The sequence below is a fragment of the Neltuma alba genome, unplaced genomic scaffold (assembly GCF_004799145.2).
Source record: "Neltuma alba isolate B1F8T4 unplaced genomic scaffold, ASM479914v2 tig00003763_pilon, whole genome shotgun sequence".
Lineage (NCBI taxonomy): Eukaryota > Viridiplantae > Streptophyta > Magnoliopsida > Fabales > Fabaceae > Neltuma > Neltuma alba.
This window is the reverse complement of record NW_021633418.1, coordinates 13,411-36,606: the sequence shown is the minus strand read 5'-3', so window position 1 is coordinate 36,606 and position 23,196 is coordinate 13,411. Positions and strand designations below refer to the sequence as shown.

The window sequence follows — 23,196 nt, the reverse complement described above, 5'->3', positions numbered from 1 at the left end:
TTGGTTACTTTTATTCATTTCCAGTAATCTGTATCCCAACTAAATATATATTCTAACTTTTTTGTAATATTTGACACATCCAGCAAACACTTATAATAAATCTCAGAATTATATGAAAAAATGGCTGAAAGCATATAATAAGAAGTAAATTGGTCGCTTTTTTTACAGTTTTTTTCATGGCCTTTGTATAAAAAAGAAAAACAAAATAACCATGCTGCACAGTGGCAACACTACTTACCATGCTGCTTAGAAAAAATCCAAAACTCGTGTTTTGTGTTGACATATATTTATATATGTACATTTAGATTGTATTAAACCAAAACAAAATAAATGAACAACGGGATATCCTAAGATCTGTGGTCGCGGAAAGTCCAGAATTAGCCCTTATACGTATATTCGAATAAAACTATGAAATATGCATTAATTCCCTGACAATAATTATCTCCATGACACAAATATACAAACCCACCATAAAAAATGAAAATTATACCATGCCACAGACTCTCATCCTTAAATGGATTACTACCGGTTCAGATGAGTTCGACCGTTGATTAGTAGCATGGATCACACTGAATATTTAGTCCCGTTTGGTAAGAAATATTGAAAATAAGGGGTAAGGATTAAGATTGAGATTGAGAAAATCTATTAAAAAAATATTTAACATAAGAGATTGATTGTTATATAGGATGAGACAAATCCATGTACGTGAGATTAGAGAATACCACGGGGGAGGTAGTATTCCCCAATCTCACCTCCATGGTTTTTTCTAATCTCATAGAACAATCAATTACTTATACTAAATACTTTTTAATAATTTTTCTCAATTGCAATTCTAATTCCTGTACTTTATTTTTAATGTTTCATAGCAAACGACCTTAAGGTAATGAAAACAAGTTAGAAATGATTAAAAAAATTTAGTCATTATCTATGACCCGACGAATCCCGCACCTAAAATCATCAAATTTCTGCCTCTCAATATCAGCAAACAGAAATCAAACTATGTACCACAGTTTACTTCCAACACGTCATTCTAATCATAATTACTGGTCCCTCACAAGTTCTTTCGGCTTTTTTTAATACGTGGGCTATGTTAGAAATGGTAAGTCGCGTGCGTGGTTCCAAGTGGAGGACATGCGCGCGCACATATATGCTACCTTTGGTGCTTAATGTAAAATATAGATAACTAATTTATGAAGATTAAGAAAATTAGTTAAGTTAGTTATTTTGTAATAAATGTGTGTTGAATTTCTTAAGTTACCCTTATTCAATCATGTACATTGGAACTATACTTGTGTGAAAATACTTTACAATTAATAGGGATATTTTTTTAAAACACATTATAGATTTGTGAGACAAAATAAATTGAGATCTTATATATATTACTGTCAACTAAGTATTATATTTAGGACTAGAGATAGTATATAACAAAAGGATACATATTCCAATTTTGAACCCAAACATGCATGTTGTTTTGTAGATATAAGGTACCACGTAATATATATAGTTATGATTACAAGAAACAAAAGACCATCACATGATATAGTGCTAAAATGCATCTATAAAAATATAAAGCCTTCAAGCTGCAATAAGCATATTGCAACATATAGCTAGCTTTGTCTTAAAACTAACAACAAAATGGCAAGCCATGCCCTCATCTTCAGCCTCTTTCTCTTTGCCCTCACCACAACTAGTCTTGCCCATGAACTTCTTGACATGGACGGCGAGCCTTTAAATAACGGAGGGTTATACTATATATTGCCTGTTATCAGAGGAAAAGGTGGCGGCCTTGAGCTTGCCAGAACCGGGAGCGATCCTTGCCCTCGCACCGTCGTCCAAGCTCGGTCAGAGACCTCGAAAGGCTGGCCGGCACGATTGGCGTCCCCGATTCTAATGCTTACCCTCATGCCAGGATTTCCCCTTACCATTGAATTTCACCGTCAAAATCCACCATCTTGCCACCGTCAGTCTAGGTTACAGTGGACGGTTGAGAGCGAATCAAAACTTGTGAAGATTGCATCAAAAGAAGAAGAGCAGTTGTTTGGGCCATTTCAAATACAGCCATATGGAGATGATTACAAGCTTGTTTACTGTGAACGTCAATCTCGAGATAATCGTGGGTGTAGAGATCTTGGAATCTCCCTTGATGAGCAGAACAATAGGCGCTTGGTTGTGAAAGATGGTGAGCCACTTAGAGTTCAGTTCATGAAGGCTGATCGCAGTGGAAGTGAATATCTGGCCGAATGAAGAGCACTGTGTGATGATGATCATCGTTTCCCTATAGCTAGCTTTCTTATGCAGTCATGTAATGATAAGAGTTGCTTCTTATCAGTTTTCTTGTCGTGGCTATGTAATAAGACTGCACTCTGTGCTTGTTAAATCCTCTTATAACAAATAAATTATTTATTTCGTTCATGACCTCACACGCAAATTAAAATTATTTATAGTAACTTGAATAAAATCAAATAAAAATTAATTTAAAGATGAAAGTAATATATATATATATATATAATAACACCAATTATTGTATATTAGAGGGTTACTTAGCTTGTTGCAAATCTAAAACATGACTTGTAACATTTAAATAATATTATATTTTTATAAACATAAAAAAAGATTTAAATGCTCAATCTTTGTTTAAATCCTATTTATCATCTTCCTCTTTCTCTTTGCCTTGCCCACAGCCACAAGTCATCATTGCCGAGGAATTGCTTGACGTGGATGGTGACGATTTAATAAATGGAGGCTTATACTAAAATTAAACTTCCATCTCTTAGAGGAAGGGGCGGCGGTGGGCTTACGCCTGCCCTCTCACCGTCGTCACCGTCGTCCAAGCTACTCTCAATCCAGGATTTTATATCACCATTAAATTTCAACAGATGAAAAAGCCATCCACCTGCCACCAACAATCTAGCTTACAGTGGCACGTTGAAGAAGAATCCAGCGTGGTGAAGATTGCATCTCAGCAAGAAGAAAGAGTATTTGGGGCATTTCAAATTCAGACATATAGAGATAAGTATAGGCTTGTTTACTGTGAGTCGAAAGGTAATAGTAAGAAATGTATAGATCTGGGCATTTCCATTGAAGCCGAGAATAACAGGCGTTTGGTTGTGAAAGATGGACATCCACTCTCGGTTCGCTTCGTGAAGGCTGATCGTATTCAAGATCTGATCGAACAAGCATTGTGTTATGACCATTTCCCTTCCCCCTCTTTTTACTGTTTGCTAAGCCTTATGCAGTCATTTTATTACAAGAGGAGCTTCTTTACCTGTTTCTCTCTCGATGCTTTGTGATAAGAATAAGACTGCGGTTGTTTGCACTTGTTAAATATTCCTCTACTGAAACTAAAGAGGTTTGGGTGAAACTGGTCAAATATATGGCCTGATCAATTGATTTTTTTTTTGTCGCGTTTAATTTCCTATGATAGCACTAGATTTTATGGAACTTGAAGAATGAAGAAACCAAACACTAGGACAGTCCCATGGCGGAGGCTCTTCAAATTAAACAAAGAACCCATCGACAACGATATATAGTTTTTACAAGCATCTATATATAGAGTTATTGTAGATACGAAGCTTCAAACAATAGGAGCATCCATTCTACTGAAGCCTCAACACGTACAACAGAACACTAAAACATCCGATTATAAGTTCAACGAAAAAATGTTCAAGATCTGGTTATGAATGATTGGGTCATTGCCTCAAATCACACGTTCAAAGAAATTAACAGTGGTGCCGATTGGCTTCTAATAGTAGTAAGTACCAAGCAGCATGGATTATAAAATAATGTTAAAAATGTGTTAGTTATTAATTCAGTCCAATAATTAACCATACAAAATCGAACTAGATATTTCTTCATGCTCAAAAACGATCAAATTATCTCATTCCAATCAGAATTTTGGGTCCCCCCATATTTTTTGCTTTTTGGTTTTAGTATACGTGGGTGTTGTGCGAAATAATAGCATGCATGCAAGCTGCAAAGTGTCGCACATGCAATTACAACGATGAGTAAGGCACATTGATCAACAGTATGGCTCCATCATTTAAGTCCAATGAGAAGATTAATGATGTTGCTTCGTTATGCATGCGTTAGAAAGATACAAACAAGCGAAAACAAAAGACTCGCGTATCAGATACATCAAAGCTGTCTTCATCAATGCATGGAACCAGATGTTTCTTATGCAGACAGCACCACATATTTTGTGGGCATAAAGGAATCGCATCAAGGATATGAATTAATGAAAGAAACAAAAGATCATCACATGATGCAACGTAACCATATATCTATAAATACAATGACCTAGCTTGTATATAGAATCACAGTACAGCTTCTTAGAAGGCTATAGTTTTTCTAAAAACTCGAATAAGATGAAGAATATTTCGTTACCTTTGCATTCCCTCCTCTTCTGCCTCTTTCTCTTTGCCTTGCCCACAAGTAATCTTGCCCAAGAATTGCTCGACGTGGATGGCGAGATTCTAAGAAACGGAGGCTCATACTATATACTTCCAGCTTTCAGAGGAAAAGGCGGCGGCCTTGAACTTGCCAAGACTGAAGGCGAAACCTGCCCTCTCACCGTCGTCCAAGCTCGCTCCGAAACCGACAGAGGCTTGCCGGCGAGCATCTGGTCCCCACCTCGAATTGCCATTCTCAGGCCAGGATTTTCCCTTAACATTGAATTTCGACCCAGAAATCCATCCGCTTGCCACCGTGAATCTAGCTTGCAGTGGAAGGTTGAAGAAGAATCACAACAAGTGAAGATTGCATCCCAGGATGAACAGCGCGGCTTTGGACCATTTCGAATCCGGCCATATAGAGATGACTACAAGCTTGTTTACTGTGAAGGTAGTAGCGATCGCTGCAAAGATCTGGGGATTTCCATTGACGAAGAGAACAACAGGTGTTTGGTTGTGAAGGATGGAGACCCACTCGCAGTTCGGTTCGTGAAGGCCAATCGTAGAGGCGACTATGCTGGAATGAGCGTTGTTTGATGATCACCATGACTTCTGCTTTTTGTTGTTTGTTGAAGTTGATGCAGTCATGTTGTAACAAGAGGAGCTTCCTCATCAGTTTCCGTCCTAGACACTTATAATAAGACTGCACTGCTGTACTTGTTTATTACTCTAGCTAGTTAACGAATAATCGATTTTTTTTTGGTACAGAATAATCGGTTTTATTCAATTGATATCCAAATGCTAATATATATATATATATATATATTTATTATTGTTATTTCAAAAGCCTTCTCTATAATCTGAATCCCAACTGAACGCATTTTAGATCTTAGACATTGAGAAGTTCTTGCAATAATTCAACTACGATATTTTTCTGCAGCATATATATATATCGGGGGCTGCAACCATATTTTCTATATTCTCATTCAGTACTCATCAAAATGATTAGTACTGTGTATCCATCACTAGAATGGAATCTACCAACAAGAGTTGGTCCAGTTGGTAAGGAGTCAGCTCATAACCCACAAGGTCGTGAGTTTGAATCCTACTGTCGATATGAGGACCTTGTTGGTGGGCGATCTATAAGTACCTCTATAAGCGCTCTCTGAGCCTAGAGGTATGTCCTGGCCCTGGTGAGTCCCCGAAACCCAACTCACCTAAACTTTTGTTTATCCAAAAAAAAATCACTAGAATAGAATCTGAACCATTTAGAATTTGATTCAGATTTAAAATTTTTAATCTATATTTTCTCAATGATAAATTGATATTTTTAAAAAAAATGTGACAGTTATAAGATTATTTTTATTTTAAATTTTTGTATCTATTAAAATAAAAAATTATTTAAAAACGTTAGAAAATTAAATTGCACGTTTTTATTTCACTAGCAAAACATTAAACTGAATCTAAGTCATCCAAAATCAATTTAAATGGTTTAGTTTGAAAAAGTTATAAACATTTAAAAAACAAATTTAATTGAGTTTTTACATAATAAAAGCAAACCACAACTTGCTTATACATACATTTAGGAGCAGAGAGTATATCATTCTAGTCAGCATTTCAGGTCCTACACATGTTTTTTGTTTCCTGATACGTGCAGGTGTTGTTAGTAAATTTTTTTTTCTTTTGGGTTAACGTGTTGTTAGTAATTTAGTATGTTGCGTGCATGGTGCAAAGGACATGCACATACTACCTCCGGTCCTTAATATAAGATTCTGTTTGACTTTTATTTTGGTCCTAAATATAAGACCCAATCTACTTTGTCTCTTATATTTATACATTTTTTTTCAAAATAGCCCTTCTAACAATGATCATTCTAATCAATACACTTGATTAGCAATAATATTTTAGGAAAGACAACACCTATTTAAAACAAATAACTAACTCAACTTACTTCCTTAATCTCCTCAAATTAGTCAACTACTGGCTCTTATAATTAGGACTGGAGGTAGTATATATCACAAAACAATACACCATCAAGATTCAGAGACATGCATGCACACACAGAAGGTGCTGTCTAAATATACACAACAAAAATGCTCTTCAAAATTTTGACACCACCACATGTCGTTTTATCGCACAGGGTGCGTACCATGTAATATATATACATACTACCTCCAGTTTTTAGTATAAAACCTAATAAGTAATTTGAAAAGATTAAAGAAGTTACTAAATTCTTTAAGTATACCATACATTATATAATTTTTTTAAAATACTTATATGGATCATTAGATTATATATTAATTTATAAGTGAGATAAATTAGTTTGGAGAAAAATGATAAATATAAATAGTTTCAAGTCATTTAGTAACTTTCATAGTTTTTCTAAATTAATCAACTGATTCTTATATTAAAGACTGATAATAATATATATATATATATATAAGAACCAAAATTACAAGATGCAACGTAAAATGCCTTAATATAGATATAGAGCCTTCAAGCTGCACAGCACACGAGAAACGATACAGATAGGTGGTCCTTCTTCTCAAAATCTTGAAAGAAAATGAAGAGTGCGTTGCGTTTTCATGGCTTCACCTTCCTCTCTGCCTTCACCATGTACGCTAGCTAACAACTCTTGCCCACCATTATCGTCTGCTTGACGTGGATGGCGACGTTCTGCTCAAGGGAGGCTCATATTACATAATCCCAGCTTTTGAAGGAAATGGCGGTGGCCGGCCCCGTTGAGGTTGCTAATTATTTAACGGTCAAATTAAACTAAATCATCTCGATCAGCGCCTCGGCCGCTCAACGATAAGAACTGTAACTTCTTCAATGCATGGTACATGATATTCGCGTTTGTTTCTTTCGTTTTCAACTTTTATGGCCAAAAATCCTATGCCATTGAGGCTGCTAACTAACGGTCAAATTAAACTAAATATTCTCGGTCAGCTCCTAGCCCGTTCACCTATGAAAACTGTAACTCCTTCGATGCATGGTATGATATTCATTTTTGTTTCTTCCATTTGCAAAGTTAAAAGTGATTAGCCTATAGATCGGTGTTGGAACTTGGAAGGAAGTGGAAAGAATATAGAAAATACAGTTGCAACCCCCGATATACATATATATGCTGCAGAAAATATCTTACTTTGAATTGCCAGGACTGTTCAAGTCTAAGATATCTAAAATTAGTTCGGTTTGGATTCAGATTATACAGAAGGATTTTGAAATAAAAATACTTCTTTGTCTTAAATATAAGACCTATTTTATAGTGTAATTTACACTATAAAATTAGTTTTATATTTAGGATCATAGGAGTAACAAGTATATCTTAGCGTGTGGATATCGATTGAATAAAATCGATTATTCGTTAACTAGCTAGAGTAATAAACAAGTACAGTAGTGCAGTCTTATTATAAGTGGCTATGACGGAAACTGGTAAGGAAGCTCCTCTTATTACAACATGACTGCATCAACTTCAACAAACAACAAAAAGTAGAAGTCATGGTGATCATCAAACAACGCTCATTCCAGCATAGTCGCCTCTACGATTGGCCTTCACGAACCGAACTGCGAGTGGGTCTCCATCCTTCACAACCAAACGCCTGTTGTTCTCTTCGTCAATGGAAATCCCCAGATCTTTGCAGCGATCGCTACTACCTTCACAGTAAACAAGCTTGTAGTCATCTCTATATGGCCGGATTCGAAATGGTCCAAAGCCGCGCTGTTCATCCTGGGATGCAATCTTCACTTGTTGTGATTCTTCTTCAACCTTCCACTGCAAGCTAGATTCACGGTGGCAAGCGGATGGATTTCTGGGTCGAAATTCAATGTTAAGGGAAAATCCTGGCCTGAGAATGGCAATTCGAGGTGGGGACCAGATGCTCGCCGGCAAGCCTCTGTCGGTTTCGGAGCGAGCTTGGACGACGGTGAGAGGGCAGGTTTCGCCTTCAGTCTTGGCAAGTTCAAGGCCGCCGCCTTTTCCTCTGAAAGCTGGAAGTATATAGTATGAGCCTCCGTTTCTTAGAATCTCGCCATCCACGTCGAGCAATTCTTGGGCAAGATTACTTGGGGGCAAGGCAAAGAGAAAGAGGCAGAAGAGGAGGGAATGCAAAGGTAACGAAATATTCTTCATCTTATTCGAGTTTTTAGAAAAACTATAGCCTTCTAAGTACTGTGATTCTATATACAAGCTAGGTCATTGTATTTATAGATATATGGTTACGTTGCATCATGTGATGGTCTTTTGTTTCTTTCATTAATTCATATCCTTTATGCGATTCCTTTATGCCCACAAAATATGTCGTGCTGTCTACATAAGAAACTTGTTACATGCACTAAAGACAGCTTCTCTCCACTCTTTGATACTAAATACAATTAAGTCAGGGGTAGAGGAAAGCTGCAGTATTAAATATAAGTCATTTATAATATATTTAATATCTGTTTTTTAATTTTATTTTTATTTGATTCTCAAAAAAAGAAAAAAAGAAATCAAAATATTTGTAAATTTAGGGAAAATTTTTTAATAAAAATAAAATTAAATTTTTTTATTAATTTAATACTTTCTTTTTTTAATACCAAGAGTATGTTAGAAGTGATAGTGTCAGAGTCGCATGTGATGATACAACAGTCTGTTCTTTCCGCTTGTTTCTATCTTTCTCACGGGACATATAATGATGAGCCGTACTCTAGATCAGTGTTCCTGCACGCTCCATTATAAATGCATATTTGCATGTGTGACACTTTGCAGCTTACCTGCCTCTCCTTATTTCGTACAACACCCACGTATACTTGATGTAACTGAGTTCTGAAATATATATATATATATATATATATATATAATTTAGTAAATCAGTGGTCGTGGATGGTGCGGCGTCGCTTGCCAGGGGTATGGCGAGTTGTGGGGTTACATTCTAAATCCCCAAGGACGATATGGAGATGCTTGGACCTTCCATATATGGGAGAAGGTGATGCCCTGTTAGCAGAACTATGGGGCTGTCTAATGGGACTCAGACGAGCCTGGGATGGAGGTTTGAAGAGTATTAACTTGTATAGTGATTGTGTTGAGGCAATCGCGTTGGTGAAGAAAGGATGCAATGATCTGCATGAATACGCCGCTCTAATTCAGGAATGCAGAGGGATGCTGGATCGAAATTGGAGAGTAGATCTATTCTTGCTTTCTTTCTTATCAAAAAAAAAAAAATTTAGTAAATCAACTCAGTTATGAAATTCTTGTACATAATACTAAAGACTAAAATAATGAAAGAAAATATAGAATTTTATATTAAGAGAAAAGTCTGCTTATAAGTTTCTATATATTCTTAGAGTCTGTTTGGATGACATCCAAAACTATAGTTTGGAAGACAAAACTATAGTTTAGATAAGATGACATTTAAACAACCTCAATTTTTTTGAAAACTTAATTATAGCTGAAACCATGGTTTGATGAGAAGTGAAAAATTGTTGCTTCTAGGGAGTGAAAGCTGTGTCATTTGAGTGATAATTAGGTGTCAAATGAAAGCAACAGTATATTTTGGTCAAAAACACCCAAATTAATAATTTTCACGAAAAATTGATAATTTTCTGTTTATAACAAAGTAATTCATCTTCTCCAAAAAAAATTTTACTCTTATATTTTTATAAATATATGTACATGTAGTAACAATTAATTAATTTATTATATTAAAGATCGGAGATAGTACGTTGTTACAAAAACTAGTTGTGAAAAAATGTTATGAGATTTCATGTTTAAAATCTTTTAAAAAAATTAATATTTTTCTGTTAGCAAAAAAAAAGTCATTTTTCTCTAAACATATTTAATTTTATATTTTATAACTATATATACACATATTAATTCTTTATTAATTACATTATCTTATATATTATAAATTATGTTGGTAAAAAATATATTAGTAACAATTTTATTCCTTCAAATTAAAATATATTATAAAATCTATTTTTTATGTAATTATCATATTAACTTACGCCTTTTTTAGTAATTTGCACATATAAAAAGTACTTCTGATAACAACTATCTAAACACTCTCACTTTAACATAATCATTTTTTCACAAAATCTATTCTCCAAAAATTATTCTCCAAACTATGGTTTGGTTTCATTCAAACACCCTCTAGCTTCTCTAATTTTATTATGAAAGGTCATTTAGAAAAAAAAATTTAGCCCTTTTTATAAGAAATGATGATAGTTTTAATGAGTAATAAGTAACTTTTTTTCATATATGCCCATGTTTAATAAGGGTAGTAGAAACTAATATGATATTGGAATTTGATGTAGTTAGTTATGATAATATCAGAGATCACTTGAGTTTTATAACAAATTTAATGCGTTTAACTGTTTTTATAGATGCATGTGAATTAGTTAGTGATCTCTTATAATAAATACTAGAACGAGTATTACCTTTTGTTCTTAATATAATGATTAGATAACTAATTTACAAATATTCAGCACTACAAAAAACCTCTTTTATAACTGCTAAAAAATGTTTTATGGGGTTCACTTTTGGAAAAGTTTAAAATTTTTTATATAAATTTGTTTTAATTTATATACAACTTTCTTGCAATACCAAATCAAAACATCCAGCAAGTAAAACAAAACAAAATAATGCAAAATCAATTCAAAGTTAAGATACAATTTTTAATAAACTAAATTTAATGAATTCAATACTAAAACTCAAATTTAACACTAAGATAACTAAATTTTTCAATCCTAATTCAACTAAATCTAATAATCAACAACTTAACCAATCCATAGTTCAACTCAACCTAATAAAAAATGAACTAAAAAACCTATATTCAATTATTAGCATCAAAATTTTGAACTTCAACTACACTAAATGTTCATAAACGTACCCATATTTTCAAGTAATGTCCTGACAAAGCATTCCTCATTGGGTTGATTTTGTCAAGTTCATACTCCACACTATTGCAAAATGCCTATAAATTAAAAAAAAAAAACAAAGTCATTAGTCAACTAGATCAAAAATGTAAAAAAATTAAAGAATCACCATGTAACTTCTATTTATCTCGTCTAATTTCCTAGCAACCTTTGTCTTAATGACGTCATTCATGTAACAGATCACGTAATATCTACATTCGACACTCCCATGAGACAAGTTGTAAATCACAATAAGAACTGGTCAAGTATTATGTGTGCTACTGAGATTACTATATGTATTGATCCCGTCTATAAAGAGCCCAAATCGAAGGTTTCTTAGCTCACTGTTAATTTAAGAAAATTCTTAATCTATTGTCTTCTATTGAAGAGAATCGAACGGGTGACAAAGTTTTCCATCACACAGTTTTTTCCCTTCAATTTAGCAAAATTATCTGACTGTACAGCGGCCAAATTGCAAACCAACATTAGAAACTCCATTTTTTAACATTCAATGCAATAAAGGGATTTCGCATAACTACACACACACGCATATGCATTTCTCTGTCTTTTTCAACTTTATTTTTATTATTTAACAATAATTTTAAATAATATATATTATTTAGTTTCTTCTATTAGACTTAATTAAAAAATCCATCTTTTTATTTTTCTCTTAAAAAATAACAAACTAAACTATTTTATTTTTGAATATGATAATATTATGATATATTTTTGTTAACTGATTTTATTTTAAATTATTTGATGATATTAATATTAATATAATTTCTTATTGTGATATTTAATTTGATTTTAAACATAATATTTTGACATAGAAATAAGAGTATTTTAGTTATTCATGTATTTACTCATTTTTTCTTCTTATTTTCTTTCTTCCGTCCAAATAATATGGGTCATAATATTTTCTTTTTAGTTTTTTCTTCTTCCCATTTTCTCTTCTCCCATTTTTTCCCTCCCAACTTTTCTTCTCAACCAAACGGATAACTAGGAACTCGATTGATAATTAAAACTAAATTTCAGAAACAACCAAATCTGTCATAACTAACACAAACTTAATGAACCAGAACTTTATTATCCCTGGAATTTAACTTTTGTTCATAATTAAATTTATATATATTGGTTCCTGTTTCTGGGATTCATTAAATTGATGTATTTTAAATGTACATTAAAATATTACATAAAATTTTCATAAGAAATATTATATTATGATACCAAAATATAAAATTGTGATTTATCATACACACACAAAGACCTTAAGGATATGTGGATCTTTTGTTATCTTTTGTTTGTATCTGTTAATTTTTTGGGTATAAAATATAAAATTCTAGACCGGAAAAATAAATATATATATGTGTAAATCATAAATTAGAAGAATTTATTTAAGCTTATAAGCAGTGACTGAAAAATGTAACTAATAATTAAATTAAAAGATCGAAATTAAAGTAATCTAGAGCGGACCGATAAATTACTCATTCAATTAGCATTTCATTGTATCATAGTGATGTACCAAAAAGTGATTAGCTTGCTAGATCGATGTTGGAATAACTTGGACGACGGAAGTGAAAAAAATGTACAAAATAAGGTTCCAACTTCGAACCAAGATCGATCGATATGTTGCAGAAAGAATATCTATCGAACTTAGATCAATTATTGCGCAAACTGTTCAAATCCAATTAAGATCTTATATGAGTTCAAGTTTTTGAATACATATAGATTAAGTTATATTAAAACCTCTCTAAATTTTGAGTGGACATATCCTCCTTAATATTTTAAAGTTTAAATTTAACTACCCTAACCCTCTTTTTCTATAACCATATACGATATACTACTTACCATTAAATTGTCATTATCTTTTTGACAGAAATTGACGCATCAGATCAATAGAAGACACATGGCACATCTACATAGCATCATATGTAAGTTATTAATTTTATAAAATCTTCCTGAACTTAAAGTTAGGTGCATAAAAACCTCTAAAGTATAGGATGTTACATTTAAATTTTGAAATATCAAGGAGGTCATGCACAATAGATCTAAAAGTTCAATTAAATTAATACTACCCCTGGTCCTAGTCATAAGACTTTGTTTGTAAACTATAAACGAAGTCTTATAACTATGACCGGAGATAATAACTTATATAAGATGGCATGTAGGATGCCACATCTATTGATATGACGTGGCAATTTCTGTAAAAAAGATAACGGCACGACAAGGGGTTCACTAGCACATGGACATATCAACCGATAAAATTAGTGATCTTAGTTGTTAACTAGAGAGATAAACAAGCACAGTCCAGTCTTATTATAGATTGCATGCTACCGCGGAAACTGATAAGGAAGAAGCTCCTCGTATTACAACTTGACTGCATATATAAACTTTAAAAAGCAAGGAAAAGCATAAGCGAGAGAGATGATCGATCATCAAACAACGCCCATTCCAGCGTAGTCGCCTTCTCAGCGATTAGCCTTCACGAACCGAACTGCGAGTGGGTCTCCATTCTTCACAACCAAACGTCTATTGTTCTCATCGTCAATGGAAATTCCCAGATCCTTACAGGCATCTCTATTACCTCCACAGTAAACAAGCTTGTAGTCATCTCCATATGGCCGGGTTTGAAATCGCTCAAAGACGACGCGGTGTTGATCCTCGGATGCAATCTTCACTTGTTGTGATTCTTCTTCAACATTCCACCGTAATCTAGATTCATGGTGGTGGCAGGTGGATGGATTTTTCGGTTCGAATTCAATGTTGAGGTAAAAGTGCGATGAAAGAAAGGCAATTCGAGGGGGGGTCCAGATTGCCGCCGGCAAGCCCCTAGAAGTCTCGGAGCGAGCTTGGACGACGGTGAGAGGGCAGGTGTCGCCTTCAGTCCTGGCAAGTTCAAGGCCACCACCTTTTCCTCTGAAAGCTGGAAGTATGTAGTATGAACCTCCATTTCTTAAAATGTCGCCATCCGCATCGAGTAATTCTTGGGCAAGATTACTTGTGGGCAAGGCAAAGAGAAAGAGGCAGAACAAGATGAAGGGATGCAGAGGCAACACAATATTCTTCATCTTGGTCGAGTTTTTAGAAAAGCTACAGGCTGTGTGGTTCCATATACACGCTAAGATGTGTATATATAGATACATAGTTATGTTGCATCATGTGAAGGTCTTCTGTTTCTTTCATAGTAAGTCACTGCTTTTATGCCATTCCTTTATGCCCACAAAATATATTGTGCTGTCTAAGGCCTTATTTGGCACGATGTTAAAATCACTTATGAATATGTTTTATGGAAATTGAAATAAAATTTATTTCATATACTTATTTTATATTTCGTAAATCATGATTAAAAAGTTATTTATAAGTTATTCTAAACTCGCACTAAATAAGAAGCATCTTGTTACATGCATTAACTGTAACATACTATTTTTTTAAAAAGAAAATTGTAATTAAATATATATAATAATATTTTATTATTATTTTTACCCCAAAAAAATATAAAAGTAATCTTTTTCCCCGAATTCGGTGGAAAAGATGGGGGAGGAGGAGTGGTTGTATTAATAAAGAAAGAATTTTGGAGGAAGGTTTAATGAAGAACAAAGAAAAAATGGGGGAAAGTTGAAAAAAACGGAAAGTTAATTAAAATGCACTGTGGAAGGAAAAATTAGGAAGGAGCGGTGGAAGGAATTAAATGAGGGGTATTAAATATCCTCACCTCAATTATTTATTCAAGCCAAAGGAAGAGAGATTAGGATAAGTTTTTTAGATCATTTAGTTACACAAATATATTTCTTTTTATCATATTTTCTTTATAAATATTTCCTATATATTCAGAGTTTTATGTTATGAGTATCATTATAATGTTTAGAGAAAATTTTACCATTTGGATGTGGAGTAAATATAGAGTTTTGATAATATATGATAGTAGAAATTTAAAGATTTATTATTTAGAAATTTAATCAGTTTATATTTGTTCAATTTTGAGAATTTTAAATTAAAATTTTAGTTGAAAAATTTGTTATTCAAAGACATATAGTATGTTTTTACCAATTAATTTTAAGCTAAATAATTTATTTAAATTATTTAATATATTATTGAGATTTTAATCAGTTTGAATGTTAAATAGGTTAAAGATATATTTTTAAAATAATTTTTAAAAGCTTGAAAAATTGTAAATTGAGAATTATATGAAATTAGATATAGTTACAATTTATTTATAATTCAAAAGAATTGATTAGTTTAAGAAAAAATTTCAAATGAGACTATAATAAATAATTGAGATTTTAATATGAAATATTTAGATTTTTGGGTAATAAAAATATATTTACTTAAGTTATTAAAATTTAAATAGTCTTATATGTAAATTATATTTTTAAAATAATATTATATCCATTATAAATAGCAAAATTTGGGAAGAGTTAATATTTTTGTAATTTTAGTTTAGAGGGTAGTCTTAGAATTTTAAAATAGTTTTAAGAATAGTTTTGAGTTTTATATTAATAAATATTTATATGTAATTTTGTAGACTCTTGAGAATTTTAGAGTAATTTTGTGAATATTTGTAAGCTAAACCATACCAAGTAACTCTAAAAATTCTTTCTTGTACATGTGAATTGTGTATGATTATATTGTGGATTTACTAATTTTTATATTACTAAAATATAATATTATGATTTTTCAAATAAATGTTTTGATATGTTACTTGATTTTGTTAAGATTTATTACTATTGATTATGATCAATATTTAAATATATTGATATCTATGAAATTATTATGAGTTGCTATTAAATGATACAGAAATTTTATTACTATGTTATTTTTAATAATATATTTGAAGACGTATTTATGATGTAACATTATTTGCATCTGATATATGTATTGTTGGACTAAAAATAGAAGGAGATTTGTATGGATATAAATTACCACGTGGTATACCATCACTCGGTGCACAGTGGATATTGGATAACAGTTGTTAGGGAACCTTCTTTCATGTTTTCCTTTGACCGAGAATTCATTAGAGTTGTGGGACATGTGACACCTCCTTATTTTATTTGCAAAGGAGGGGAGCTATAGTCCGAACAAGAGCTTTATATCTTTGGCCAGATATATCTTCAATATCGATGAGCTTAAAATAATTCAGTAAAATGGATTAGTTCCTATTGGACTATGTGTTAGCCTATGACTCCAGTCAGCAGTATAAGAGTGGACAATGATATAAAGGAGGCTGCATATTGTATTATTTTTGAATATATTGGAAAAATGATGTTGGTATATTGTTGAATCAAAAATGAAATTGAGATGAATGAATAAAATCTGTGATTTTCATACATAAATATATATACACATATAAACAGATTTTTGTTTATCATATATAGTTTGTTTGTATAGGTTAGAATTTCAGTAGTTATTGAGACGTTTGATCTCACTCTTTACATTAACATTTTCAGGTGAAAGATCTAGTAAGAATTAAGGGAAGGCATCAATAGAGTGAGCCGTGATGGCTTTTGCGCTCTTCAAACACATGCTATGTTATATTTTTATTTGTCATGACTATAAGATTTCAATAGTTTATGTTGTTAAATTATGTCAGAAATATTTTAAAATTATGACCAGTTGAAGTGTTAGAAATACTTAAGAACTTTTAAATAAAATATTTTATCACGTATGTAGATATAATTATGTGAGGTGTTACGTTAACCATGAGCTTTCATAAGAAACAACTACCATACTATACCATCTAATCTATATCTTCTCCCTGCTTATAAGAAATATTTGTAGGATGTCTCAAATTTTCTTGGGAGAATTTCAGTTAAGGAAGGCAGAAGACAATTTATATCAATCAACGACCAAAACTTTCTGAAATTTCACTGCAGGACCAAGGGACCAAATTGAAATTAAAATTTAAAGTGAGATTACAATAATACCCCTCCCCTTTTATTTTATTAAAAAAAATATTAATCGGAGATACTGTTCCGGCTACCGGAGGTCGGAGGTCCGGCCACCGGTGGCCGGAACAGTAACTCTGGCCGGCCTCCGGTGGCCGAAATTTTTTTTATTTAAAACAAAGTGGCCAAGGGAGGGTTTGAACCCATGATCCCTTGGCACACCAAAAAGTTTACAACCACCAAGCCAAGCAACCCATTCAAACATAAAATGCAAATAAAAATATATATAACAAAACAAATGCAACTGTTTGAATATAAGTGAACAAGTGAAATTAGACGATTTACAACAAAAATTAGGCAATCTACAAATAATATAATAAAAGTTATAATCCCAAATGCAAGTGTTTAAGTGCAAATGAGCAAATGAAATTTGAAGATTTACAACAAAAGTTTATGGATTTACAACCCAAATTTAGCAAATACAAGAGAATGCACAACCCAAAATGTAAGTGTTTGAATGTATGTGAAAAAGTGAAATTTGACGATTTACAAGTGAAATTCAGCAATTTACAACAAAAATTAGACAATCTACAAATAACATAATAGAAGTCATAATCCGAAATGCAAGTGTTTAAGTGCAAATGAGCAAGTGAAATTTGAAGATTTACCACAAAAGTTTATAGATTTACAATCCAAATTTGACAAACACAGGAGAATTTACAATCCAAAATGTAAGTGTTTGAGTGTAAGTGAACAAGTGAAATTCGACGATTTACAAGTGGAATTCAGCAATTTACAACAAAAGTTAGGCAATTTACAAATAACATAATCGAAGTTATAACCTCAAATGCAAGTCGAATTTCACTTATTCACTTACACTCAAACATTTGCATTTTGGGTTGTGAATCCTCTTGTGTTTGCCTAATTCTCTTGCAAATTCATGAACTTTTGTTATAAATCTTCAAATTTCACTTGCTCATTTGTATTTAAACACTTGCATTTGGGGTTATGACTTCAATTATGTTATTTGTAAATTGCCTAATTTTTGTTGTAAATTGCTGAATTCCACTTGTAAATCGTCGAATTTCACTTGTTCACTTACACTCAAACACTTATATTTTGGGCTGTGAATTCTCCTGTGTTTGCCAAATTTGGGTTGTAAATCCATAAACTTTTGTGGTAAATCTTCAAATTTCACATGCTCATTTGCATTTAAATACTTGTATTTGAGGTTATGACTTCGATTATGTTATTTGTAAATTACCTAATTTTTGGTGTAAATTGCTGAATTCCACTTGTAAATCGTCAAATTTCACTTGTTCACTTACATTCAAACAATTAAATTTTGGGTTGTGCATTCTCTTTTATTTGCTAAATTTGGGTTGTAAATTCATAAATTTTTGTTGTAAATCTTCAAATTTCACTTGCTCATTTGCACTTAAACACTTGCATTTGGGATTATGACTTCTATTATGTTATTTGTAGATTGCCTAATTTTTGTTGTAAATTGCTGAATTCCACTTGTAAATCGTCTAATTTCACTTGTTTACTTACACTCAAACAGTTGCGTTTGTTTTGTTATATATATTTTTATTTGCAACTTATGTTTGAATGGGTTGCTTAGCTTGGTGGTTGCAAATTTTTTGGTGTACCAAGGGGTTATGGGTTCAAACCCTCTCTTGGCTACTTTGTTTTAAACAAAAAAAATTCCGGCCACTGGAGGCCGGCTGGAGCTACTGTTCCGGCCACCAATGGCCAGACTCCCGGCGGTAACCACCTGAGCACCGGTGGCCGGAACAATATTTCTAGTTAATATTTATTTTTTAATAACATAAAAAGGGAGGGGTATTATTGTAATCTCACTCTAAATTTTAATTTCAATTTGGTCTTTTGGTCCTGTAGTGAAATTTCAGAAAGTTTTGGTCCTTGATTGATATAAATTGTCTTCTGCGGTCTTTAATTGAAATTCTCCCAATTTTCTTAGTAGGTGTTCTATTTGACTCCTCTTAATTGTTTATTTTAATACTATATTTATGAAAAAATTGCAATAAAGTCCCACAAAAGAAAATTAAATAAAAAAATATCTCTTGAAATTATCAAATTATTTTTTTGAAGTTCCAAAATAGATATTTTATTTGTTTAATTACCAAATTATATGTATCTTTTTTTAAAGCATGCATTGACAACTAAAAATATAGTCGCTAACAACTTAAGGTGTAACGGTTAACAACTATCATGACAGAAATTTAAAAAACTAAAACCAAAACAAAAACAAATTTAAAGGACGAAAATTTATATTAACCCAAAAATGAAATATAGAATTGTATTGAAAGAAAATTAGAACTAGGTACATTCAAGAACTTTAATTTTACTTTTTTAAAAAAATTATTTAAATTTTGGGCCAGTGCAATTAATTATAGAAAATTTTTATGGCAAACTTTTTTGGGGGGGTAAAATTGGCACAAACTTTGTCCTGTGACTAAAAAGCTAGGCGAAGGAAGGCTCAAAAAAGAAAGACAGCCCATATTGACCCTGATCGACTTTTTCCCTCGAAAGTCAAATGGGTTCAGCCAGCTTTTTTCCCACCGGGTTCAGCCAATGATTAAGCCTATTAAAGATGGACCTTTTAAAGGTCTTTTCAAGTGAGTGGGCACTCAGCTTATAGCCCACACAAAATGATTTTTTTTCATTTTTGGCCCAATTAAAGTACCAAAAAACCAATTTGACAAAAATTAAAAACACGTTTTTCCTACTTATTTGTCCAAGCATACTTTTCTATTTTTTGCCAGACAGTCCAAACATGCTTGCCTGCCAACCAAAGGTCTCCAAGTTCAATGGTTACTTACTCATTTTATATTGACTTCATTTTAATTATTGTCTTTAAAATTTGACTTTATTTATTCCTGCTTACAAATATTTAGTTCTTAAAATAATGTTTTTAAGGAATAAAACCAAAATCAAGAATCAGAATTACTGATTTTAGAATTCAAGGACTAAAATTAAAATAAGATTAAATTTTGATAATTAAAAATAGCATTAACCCTTTTCCATTTCTTTTTATCTTAAATTTTTCGCCAGTGGGGCAGCTTCTAAATTTTAATAATAAATTGAGAACAATTATTTCCTTTAAGTATTTCGAGGCTGAATATTCCTTCTTCCTCTATACATTTTGGACTTCTACTCTAATAATTTTTTATTCAATCAAATTCTTTTTCAAGAGTGGCAGGTTTGAAATTTGAAGGAACCAAGACAACATCTAATAAATATAAATCCTTATACTTGCCAACTTCACATGCGTCTCATTAATTTGGAAGGCAGTTGTCATCAACAATATCAATATATACATGAAAAAAGCTTAATCTTGTAAATTAGTGGCTTTTCAAGGCATGCAAAAAATAATAATCAAAAGCTTTTCGTTCAGACAAAGCATCAGCGGCGGGTTGACATTGAATAATTCAGTAAAATATAAACAAAATTTAATACTAACTATCAATCTCCATTTAATACAAAGAGCCCCAAAAAAAAAAAAAAAGTCAAACTCTAATACTTGTGCAAAGGGTGCGCGCGCGCACATATATACATACACACACATTTCATGATTTATACATTAGAGACTCTGACAAAAGTTCAAGAATTTAGTTACGTGGTGAGATCTAACTGGCCATAGAAATGGCTTTCTGGAGATTTGTTAAAGCTTTCTCATACCGCAGAAACCCCAGAAACCAAAACTCAGAGCCATCTTTAGTCACTATCTCAATGAACTTCTGTTCTGACTTGTTCACATTCTCACTCTCACTGGCCTCTTTTATCTTCTCTATTGGTATCAAAACCTGCATAATTAACCCCACCAACTTTCATATCAACACAGTACAATACATTACAATAATTACACATCAATTCGATCACACACACACACACATATATATATGGGTTTTAACAGATCAAGACTACCTTGTAAGGTGCACTGACTAAATCTCCTGTGGAAGAAGAGAAGTTCATGGGCCTTTCGCTGCAAAATGCAATTTTTTCTGTGGAAATGAAGAGAACGCCTGCAATAGGACCAGCCGTTGTATACAAATAACACTGTGAAGCTTTCAAAAGCTGTTCATCATCTTCCATCCCAAAAATACGCTTGAAAATGTTCCTTCTTCCACCTTCTTGTATGATCTTTGACCCCAAGCTCAACTTTCCCTTCAGAGTTTCTGACAGCTTTGGACCCAGTTTCACTGCAATTTCACAGGTGTTGAGTTAACAAACAACGATTTCATCAGAAAACTAGCATTTGCTTTGCTTTAGCCTGATCTGTTAAACTGAAATCTGACCTACCATGTTCACAGATCCTGTATGCAAAAGTGCTATTTTTCCTGCCTGAGATATTCTTCTGCGCTATATCTTCCTTTTCTTTATCTGCAATTTCAAGAGATTAAGAGAAACCCATGAAAATTTGACCAACAATATATTATGGACTGAGAAAAACGAATAAAATGTATAGTTTATGCTTCTTACTTGTTTGGATGGAGTTAAAGCTATCGTAGGAGGAAGTAGGACTTTGAAGTGAATTGACAGGTTTTGAGAGAGAAGAAAATCTTTCTGGAGTGGTATATGAGGAACTCATCGGGAAGAAGAAGACTCAAATCTGAAATGCAAGCTGGTGTATGAAAAGCAAATGATAGATGCTGAGAAGGGAAGAGACTATGACGTAGTTATTGAAGAAGTAATAGATTATATTCGCCAAATCTTATGCTGCTTTGATACGGCTGGGGCAAGGGAAAAGGCAATCCCGTTTCCTAGAACGCGTTTTTCAGAGAATGCTGGCTTCCTAGAACATGTTTGAGAAGTTTCCTGGCATTTCACTGTGTAGAGAAGTATAAAGCCAACTTTGGTAATTGGTAGTGTGAACGCTGACTTTTCCACCTTCTTAGTCAACTAAATACTAAAATAGTCTTAGTTTTTTTAGTACAAAAATATAGTACAATTTTTTTTGTTATTTAAATATGAGTCATATATATTATAGATCAACAAATATTAATATACACGGCTTGTTAACACTTAACACTATGATTTGTTAGAGTTTGTTAACAATATAATTTGTTAGTTTTTATATTTATGTACTAATAATGATTATAGTTAGTTGAACTAACAGCGGCTCGATTTTTGACATAAAAATGACTAAGTTTGAAGATGATATAAGGACGGTCTCATTTATTAATTTGAATGATCTAAATTTAATTTTTGTTAAAAATTAAAAATTCATTTTTGAATAAGTGATGAAATGAGGAAATCACAAATATTTTGTAAAATACTATTCGTCTTTTTTTTATAAGCAACAATTACCATTCTTTTTTTGCTTTTAATTATAAGTAACATTGCAAGTTATCTTAAATTTTTATAATAAATTTCCTATTTTATCCCCATTAATTATTTATATTAATATTCAATATATTTATTATTTTATTTTTCAAACTATCATTTCTATCCATCACACATTCTCTCTTACTTATTTATTATCTCTAACTAACTTTTTGATTTATATAATAGAGTCTAATATTGCCTATAAAAACGGGCCAACAAAAAGAGTAGTCATTAATACCAATTCGGCAGTCTCGTGGATTATCCATCTGCGCTTAACGGCCAATGTCTTAAATCCTAATCGGCGACTGGAAACAAAAGGCCAGAGGGAATAAAGGAAGAGAAAGAAAGAAAAACATAAAAGTGTGGTGGTCAAGTTCTTATTCGTGGGGAATTTTTTTTTTTGGCAAAATTAAATGAGATCCCAAAAAATAATTATTGAAAAATTTCAATGACCCACTAAAACTTGTCATTGGATGCTATTTTATTGCCATTGAACCTTTTAATTATTATGTTTTTTTTCTTTTAACTTTATAGCAATTCTTCCCATTTTTTATACTTATGTTGTCATTTAAATAAGAGATCTCAAATTCAAAACTATTTAAATTAAAAAAAAAAAGCTGCCTTCTAGGAAGGTTACCCCAATAGAGTTAATAATACTCAACATAACCAAACTAAATAATTAC

General features: G+C 32.2%; 5 protein-coding genes across 5 annotated transcripts; 2 read left to right on the top strand and 3 right to left on the bottom strand.

Annotated features, from left to right (window-relative positions):
• The first annotated feature begins 1,635 nt into the window (after positions 1 to 1,635).
• On the top strand, positions 1,636 to 2,244 carry LOC114742436 (trypsin inhibitor DE5 alpha chain-like). The gene has a single exon (XM_028930698.1). The coding sequence runs from the start codon at positions 1,636 to 1,638 to the stop codon at positions 2,242 to 2,244; it is 609 nt and encodes a 202-aa protein (XP_028786531.1).
• A 2,120-nt stretch (positions 2,245 to 4,364) lies between these two features.
• LOC114742435 (kunitz-type trypsin inhibitor alpha chain-like) lies at positions 4,365 to 4,985 on the top strand. Its single transcript, XM_028930697.1, has one exon. It carries the CDS (start codon positions 4,365 to 4,367, stop codon positions 4,983 to 4,985), a length of 621 nt encoding a protein of 206 aa, XP_028786530.1.
• Positions 4,986 to 7,899: 2,914 nt separating this feature from the next.
• Positions 7,900 to 8,520, bottom strand: LOC114742434 (kunitz-type trypsin inhibitor alpha chain). The gene has a single exon (XM_028930696.1). It carries the CDS (start codon positions 8,518 to 8,520, stop codon positions 7,900 to 7,902), a length of 621 nt encoding a protein of 206 aa, XP_028786529.1.
• A 5,227-nt stretch (positions 8,521 to 13,747) lies between these two features.
• LOC114742433 (kunitz-type trypsin inhibitor alpha chain-like) lies at positions 13,748 to 14,347 on the bottom strand. The gene has a single exon (XM_028930695.1). The coding sequence runs from the start codon at positions 14,345 to 14,347 to the stop codon at positions 13,748 to 13,750; it is 600 nt and encodes a 199-aa protein (XP_028786528.1).
• Positions 14,348 to 20,560: 6,213 nt separating this feature from the next.
• Positions 20,561 to 21,776, bottom strand: LOC114742438 (putative GEM-like protein 8). The gene is made up of 4 exons (XM_028930699.1): positions 21,668 to 21,776; positions 21,488 to 21,568; positions 21,113 to 21,387; positions 20,561 to 20,991 (listed from the first exon to the last, which is right to left on the bottom strand). Exons 1-4 carry the CDS (start codon positions 21,774 to 21,776, stop codon positions 20,815 to 20,817), a joined length of 642 nt encoding a protein of 213 aa, XP_028786532.1. The 3' UTR covers positions 20,561 to 20,814.
• Between the last annotated feature and the right edge of the window lie 1,420 nt (positions 21,777 to 23,196).

Coding starts and splice junctions, on each gene's coding strand:
- LOC114742436 (XM_028930698.1), top strand. CDS start 1,636: ATGGCAAGCCATGCCCTCATCTTCAGCCTCTTTCTCTTTGCCCTCACC.
- LOC114742435 (XM_028930697.1), top strand. CDS start 4,365: ATGAAGAATATTTCGTTACCTTTGCATTCCCTCCTCTTCTGCCTCTTT.
- LOC114742434 (XM_028930696.1), bottom strand. CDS start 8,520: ATGAAGAATATTTCGTTACCTTTGCATTCCCTCCTCTTCTGCCTCTTT.
- LOC114742433 (XM_028930695.1), bottom strand. CDS start 14,347: ATGAAGAATATTGTGTTGCCTCTGCATCCCTTCATCTTGTTCTGCCTC.
- LOC114742438 (XM_028930699.1), bottom strand. CDS start 21,776: ATGAGTTCCTCATATACCACTCCAGAAAGATTTTCTTCTCTCTCAAAA. Junction 21,569..21,667: donor CTTTAACTCCATCCAAACAA/GTAAGAAGCATA, acceptor TTGAAATTGCAG/ATAAAGAAAAGGAAGATATA. Junction 20,992..21,112: donor TAGTCAGTGCACCTTACAAG/GTAGTCTTGATC, acceptor TTAATTATGCAG/GTTTTGATACCAATAGAGAA.